This window comes from Zingiber officinale, chromosome 6B (assembly GCF_018446385.1).
Source record: "Zingiber officinale cultivar Zhangliang chromosome 6B, Zo_v1.1, whole genome shotgun sequence".
Lineage (NCBI taxonomy): Eukaryota > Viridiplantae > Streptophyta > Magnoliopsida > Zingiberales > Zingiberaceae > Zingiber > Zingiber officinale.
The window spans coordinates 3,936,960-3,944,068 of record NC_055996.1 but is presented as its reverse complement, the minus strand read 5'-3'; the positions used below and the strand labels follow the sequence as shown (position 1 = coordinate 3,944,068).

General features: G+C 47.9%; 1 protein-coding gene across 1 annotated transcript; it reads left to right on the top strand.

Moving 5' to 3' along the window:
• Positions 1 to 464: 464 nt before the first annotated feature.
• Positions 465 to 2,147, top strand: LOC121991741 (UDP-glycosyltransferase 73C6-like). The gene has a single exon (XM_042545767.1). The coding sequence runs from the start codon at positions 591 to 593 to the stop codon at positions 2,088 to 2,090; it is 1,500 nt and encodes a 499-aa protein (XP_042401701.1). The 5' UTR covers positions 465 to 590; the 3' UTR covers positions 2,091 to 2,147.
• Positions 2,148 to 7,109: the final 4,962 nt, after the last annotated feature.

The window sequence follows — 7,109 nt, the reverse complement described above, 5'->3', positions numbered from 1 at the left end:
TTTGTAATTTGCATGAGGTATCCAGGATTAATCATGATTCAGTAAAAAAAAAAAAAAAAAAAAACATCCGTCGCTAAGCTAAATTAACAATAGGAAAGCTTCTAGAATTTTAAATTAGGGGGCCAGGTTAATGAGTGTCCTAGTTATGGGATGACTTGCTCTATGAAATACCGTCGCACAGTAGCGTCTTCTAACTATACGATGCTCCATAAAGACATTGTCATATGAATTTAGGGGGGCCGGTTGATACATCTTGTAGCTATACGACGACTTACTCTACGAAAACATCGTTGTAGGGCAGCGTAATCGGTCGGCAGCCGACACTCTTCCTCCACCTCTGGATGGATCGTGACTCCCCTATTGTTATACTCGGCCTGATCGAAAAAGTGTCGTCAGCGGACGGTCCTATTAAAAAAACTGTCTTATTTTGTCAAACGCACGGCATGTATCTCCTCCACCAAATTTTTATCTTAATTTGCGCCGCATGATTCGTTGGGAGGCCGGCCACGCAACTTCGCTCCTACTTGAATGCACTCGATCGATCACTTCCCTGCAGGTAGCGTCGAGCATAGTGCAAGCGGATTTTCACCATGAGCGGCAGCAATCGGAAGCCCGCCCACTTCGTCCTGATTCCCTTCCTTGCTCAAGGCCACATGATCCCCATGATCGACTTGGCCCGCGTCCTCTCCCTCCGCGGCGCCCTCGTCACCGTCGTCACTACCCCCGCCAACGCCTCCCGCTGCGCTTACGTTGTTGACCGCGCCAACGACGCCGCCGGCGGCGACGAACCGCCGATCCGACTCGTCGAGATCCGCTTTCCCTGCGCAGAGGCCGGATTGCCGGAGGGATGCGAGAGCATCGACCTCATCCCCTCCGCCGATCTCATCCACAATTTTTTCACGGCGTTCGGGATGCTGCGGGAGCCGCTGCTGCTCCACCTCCGGCAGCAGCGGGGCCGGCCCAAGCCGAGCTGCCTCGTCTCCGACTCCTGCGTACTGTGGACGGGTGACGTGGCTCGGGAGCTGCGAATCCCTCGTTTGATCTTCGAGTCGCCCTCCTGCTTCTACCTCCTCTGCAGCCACGCCGTGAGCGAGCTGGAGCACGCTGAGGACTCTGCTTCGTCGCCGTTCGAACCCCTCCTTGTGCCCGAGTTGCCTCACCGAGTAGAGACGGTGCGCGCCCAGTCGAGCAGGTTCTTCGACCTGCCAGGGTTCAAGAGGTATCGCGAGGAGTGGGTGGAGGATCAATCCTCTGCCCATGGTTTCTTGATCAATACCTTCCGTGAATTGGAGTCGCCGTATCTCGATGGATACGAGAAGGCGGTCGGCAAGAGGGTTTGGCCCGTCGGCCCCTTTGCCCTCTGTTACAAGGACGGGGAGAAGGTATCGAGAGGGAACCGGGTGGCGACCGACGTGGCCGACCGCATCTTGAAATGGCTGGACGCCAACGAGCCCGGGTCGGTGGTGTACGTCAACTTCGGGAGTCTGGTGAAGAACAGCCCGTCGCATCTGCAGGCGGTGGGGCTCGGCCTGGAGGCATCGAACAGGCCGTTCCTCTGGGCGGTGAAGCAGGAGGAGACGTCGGGGGAGGAGATGGAGGCGTGGCTGTCCCTGTTTGAGGAGAGGACGCGGGCTCGTGGTCTGACGACGAGGGGGTGGGTGCCGCAGGTGCTCATCTTATCGCACCCTTCGGTGGGGGGATTCATGACGCACTGCGGTTGGAACTCGACACTGGAGGCGGTGGCAGCCGGCGTGCCGATGATCACGTGGCCACACTTTTGGGACCAGTTCCTCAACGAGAAGCTGGTGGTGAATGTGCTGGGGATCGGCGTGGCGCTCAAGCCCAATACCGAGGCCGTCTTCATCTCTCATCTCAGCCATGGTTTGATTAGCGGGGAGGATGTGGAGAAGGCGGTGAAGGAGTTGATGGACGGAGGGGAGGAAGGAAAAGAGAGGAGGAAGAGAGCGAGGGAACTGGGGGAGAAGGCCAGGAAGGCAATGGAGGAAGGAGGTTCTTCGTACGAGCAGGCCAATCTCATGATTCAACGTGTGCTCGAGCTCGGAGAGGAGCTCGATCCTGATTGCATCTAATAAAAAAAAAGCTAATTCAAATTTAAAAATAAATTAAATAAATTGATTTAAATGTTATTGAGTTCTTAGTTTGAGTTTGTTTCATTATTTATGAATGAGTTTGGTATTTGATGGGGTGATGAGGGATCCATTCAGTGGAGGATCATTATCACGATGAAAGTTAAAGGTTAAAGTTGGGATGGTCAACGTCCTTGTACCATTGGTCGGTCGGGCGACCCACTCATCCGACTGAGATAGAGAAGATCCGATCCAACATCATCATAGGTCGGCCACATACCGAACTTCTGACGCTCAGAGAAGTGTGTCGGTGAAGCACATGCCGACCGGCCAGCTCCACTCGGAGTTACATCAAACCTCGGAGCCAACCCAGCTGAGCCACGACCGAGCATATTACATTCAAAGCAGAGTTCGGGCAGTGGGTGGTTGGTCAAGCGGCCATCCCCCTCGACCCGAGAACGATAGCATCCGAACGACTGATGGTTGGCCGAACGGCTCACCCGCTCGATCCAGGAACGGACAAAAGGAGGATCTGTGATATCCTTCTGGGAGCTCGTGCCACCGACAGACGGCATAGTCGACGACATGGTCAGGTAGTGGATTGTACAACGGAAGCTTCCACTGTCACATCAGATATATGCTCGGGTCGTTAAGGTATGGTATCAGGAACACATTCCTGACATGTCTTTTCAGGTGAAGCTTTGAGAAGCGTGCACACCTCGAGGAGCATGCATGTGTGCCTCCGGAGCCCTATATAAAGGGCCTCAAGCTTCAACGGAGGTATGCTAATTTTTTACTGTAGTCACACTGTTACTCTGTTTCTGTTACTCCGCTTCCTTGCTTCCACATCGTCGGTAACTAACTTGAGCGTCGGAGGACCATCGCTTGGGAACCCCTCCCTGGATCGACACTGACACTGCTGTGGTTGTAGGTCCCTCTAGCTCGGAGTCCACTCACGGTCAAAAGGAGCGCCATGTCCCCCAGCATCCATCGCCTCGACTCTTGGACAGGATCAAATTTGACGCCGTCTGTGGGAACGCAACCTACATCCGAGCCGAGAAAATGGAAGACGCTAGACGACTTCACACCGTGATGCTCACGCAAGAGGAACTCGACATGCTCATATAGGCTCGAGCACGGAAGATAGTTGAGCAGCAGCAGCAAAAGGCGCTAGCCGATCGACTGGTGCAGCAGGCAACATCGGCATCAAGGGGTCGAGGGCCTCACGAGGACCGGCCGGAACAACTCTCTATCTGGGGACAAAACAGAGGGCCAACCAACACCCGTGGGGAGGCACCGCCCGCCCCGATACCATTCCACCGAGCTCTATTCCAAATGCCCTCAGAGATCGCGTAGGCAAATCAAGAGCGGGGGTCCTCTTCAGACGAAGCGCCCGTTCGGGACGCACGGAAAGGCAAAGCGCCTCGAGGTGACGCATCTCCTGAATGGATCAACCGTCAGTTCTCCGAAGCAATATTGCACGACCCATTGCTAAGGCACCACGCTCCACTAGCGATCAGAGAGTACAACAGATCGACAGACCTGGATTACCATTTGGGAAAGTTCGACAATGCGGTTACACTTCACTAATACACAAATGGGGTAAAGTGTCGGGTCTTCCTCACTACACTCTCTGGATCGGCACAACGCTGGTTCAGGAGACTGCCGGATGGATCAATACAAAGCTTCAAGGATTTCCGAACGGCCTTCCTACACCATTTCGCAAGCAGCCGGCGCTACCAGAAGACGAGCGTCAGTTTGTTTTCCTTGAAACAAGGACCAAGAGAAACTCTCCGAGCATACATCCAGCGCTTCAACCAGGTAGCTATGGATATCCCCTCAGTTTCATCTGAGACCATGATGAATGCCTTTACACAGGGGCTCGTCGAAGGAGATTTCTTTCGGTCGCTTATTAGAAAGTCGTCCCGCGACTATGACCACATGCTCAAGAAGGCTAATGAGTACATAAATGTGGAGGAGGCCCAGGTAGCAAGAAGGAAGGATGCATCAGCCCAACCCTCGGCGCCGACCGAACGTCACCCACCGAGCAGCCACCAACCGCCGAAGGGGCCAAGAGTCGAAGGCCGACCACATCAGGAAGCAAGGGCGCATGCCGTGCAGCATGTGGCTTCCGACCGGCCAAAGACATCGAAAGGCAAGATATGGGCGTCTATGTTTTGCTCCTTCCACCAATCAGCATCACACAACATGCGTGACTATCGCGGCCTAACGTCAATCGCCAGGCCAGCCCCAAAGAACTATTGTCACTGATCTCCCTCTCCCGACCGACGACATGTGTAGGGTGCTACTTGGAATTTCGTTCTGTTTCCTCTGTACAAAAATTTGTACAAGTACAGAACTTTTCCTAGCACCCATGTGCTCTACAGAAATTAAACTTGGATTGTAAATGAAATTTAACATTTTTAATCCAAGTTGTTCTTCAGAAGTTAAACTTGGATTGGAAATGAAACTTAACATTTTTACTCCAAGTTCAACCCATGTGTTCTTCAGAAGTTAAACCATATTACAGAAGTTGATTAAATATCTATTTCAAAGATTGACTTCCAGGTTAAACATGGCGAGGCACTCGGCCTTCTTGGGTATGGGATCATCCACCACTTCCTAGGCAAAGTCTTTCAAAGAAATTGAATATTTAAACTTCTTATAGTAACCTTAGGTTTAACTATAGAGATCACAATAGAAACACAAAATCGATAGCCTCTTGTGTTGGTATTTCAGGATCCATACAAAGAACACAAACTAATTATGCAGCGGAAACAAATAATTAGTTATAGATTTCTTTGCAGCTAAAGACTTATTGATCTTCTGCTGTATTCCTCTTCTCTTCTTGGATGTTGTATGGGCGATGATCTACCAAGACGAAGACACCCGACCTTCTCCTTCTTTTCCAAGCTTTCGGCCACCAAAGAATACAAAGTGAAGAGGCCTCCTCCTTCTTCTTCTTCTCCTCCAAGCAACCGGCCACAAGATGAAGGTCCTTCTCCAAGTGTCGCCGGCCCTTATGAAGAGGAAAGGGAAATGAGGGAAGAACCGGCCACAAGAAATTAGAAGAGGAGCTTAGGTTTTTTTTTTTAGAGAGCATTCCTTCCTCTTTTATAATCTTTACTAGCGGCTAATAAGGAAAGTTTTTAATAAAATTTCCTTTTATTTGCTATTGTAGATGGTTACAAAAAATGAAAGATTAAAATCTCTCTTTTAAAACATTGTAAATAGCTATAAAAGGAAAAAATTATAACAAATTTTTGTTTTAAACAAAATCTTCCTTTTATTCCTATAATGGTTGGTTACAAAAAAGAAAAGATTTTAACAAAATTAAAATATCTCTTTTAACCATTGTAGATAACTACAAAAAAAGAAAGATTTTAACAAAATTAAAATCTCTCTTTTAACCATTGTAGATAACTATAAAAAAGGAAATATTTTAACAAAATTAAAATCTCTCTTTTAATCCATTGTAGAAAGTTATAAAAGGAAAGATTTTAACAAAATTTTGTTTTCAACAAAACTTCCTTTTTCTCTTCTTGTATGGCCGACCCTATGCTTGGGCACCAAGCATAGCTTGGCCGACCCACATCTTGGGCACCAAGAGGGCTTGGCCGACCCCTTGCTTGGGCACCAAGCAAGGATGTGGCCAGCCCCTCATTTGGGTATGAAGGAAAATCAAAACGGGTGAACGCGAGGCTTTATAGAGGTTACAGCAGGGACCGAGAGGAGGAAATTGGTTTTGGCCTCCCGATAAGCTTGAGCTTTCTATGTTTGCCCCGAACACCCAACTCAAGTTCATCAATAATAACTCATACCACTAAAGAGTTATTATTGAACTACCGCACCAATCTCATATTAATTATGGGCTCCTTCTTATCATGAGTGCATTAATCTCCTTGTGTTTAAGATATCAAATGTCCATTAATTAAATGAGTTACTGACAACTCACTTAATTAATATCTAGCTCCAAGAGTAGTACCACGTAACTTCATTATCATGTCGGACTAAGTCCACCTGCAGGGTTTACATGATAATCCTTATGAGCTCCTCAAGGGGACACCATCAACCTAGATAACTAGGACACAGTTTCCTTCTATAATTAACAACACACCATATAAGTAATATTATTTTCTAACTTATCGGGCCTATTGATTTAACGGATAAATCTCACACATTGATAAATTAAAGAAATAAATACTAAGTATATGTGCTTGTTATTATATCGGGATTAAGAGTACGCACATCCATAATAACAGAGGTTCTATTCTTTTATGCAGTCAAATAAAAGGAACAACCTCAAATGGTCCTGCTCAATACACACATAGTGTACTAGTGTAATTTTATAGTCAAGATAAACTAATACCAAATTACACTACAACTATTCCAATGGTTTGTCTCAATCCATCTTGATTGTAAGCTACTATTTATAATTTATAAGGAACTGATAACATGATCTTCTGTGTGACACCACGCACCATGTTATTTTCAATATAAATTAAATGGACAATTATATTTAACTAAATGCGGACATTTGATCAATGTGATTCTCATTTCAAAATAAATGTTTATACAAAAATCTAGGCTTTTAGTATACATCTTAACAACATGGGCATCAATCCGCCGAGCGGCGGGAAGATGCAAGAAGATCACCCGAGCGACAACACCATCACCAGCAAAGGGAAAGTATCGATCATCCCCTAGCCTCTCGTGAGCAAAACAGGTCATCCGCTCGGGAGGAAGAAAACAAAAGCAATGCCGCTCGGGGAGAAATAAACATCATCGTCGGCGGACCGACCAACAGTGACTCTAATCGAGCCAAGAAGCCATACGCTCGACGGTTGGAGATTCACGCCAAAGGCTGTAGCCTAGAGAAGGCGAACGGGCCCGAAATTAGCTTCGGACCCCGGGACCTTGAGGGCGTAGAAGTCCCCCATGATGATGCTCTCATCATCCGAGCAGTAATCGCAAATATACCATTCACCGAATTTTTGTTGACACAGGGAGCTCGGTGAACAT

Excerpts from the sequence above, each read along its gene's own strand:
- LOC121991741 (XM_042545767.1), top strand. The coding sequence starts at position 591 with ATGAGCGGCAGCAATCGGAAGCCCGCCCACTTCGTCCTGATTCCCTTC.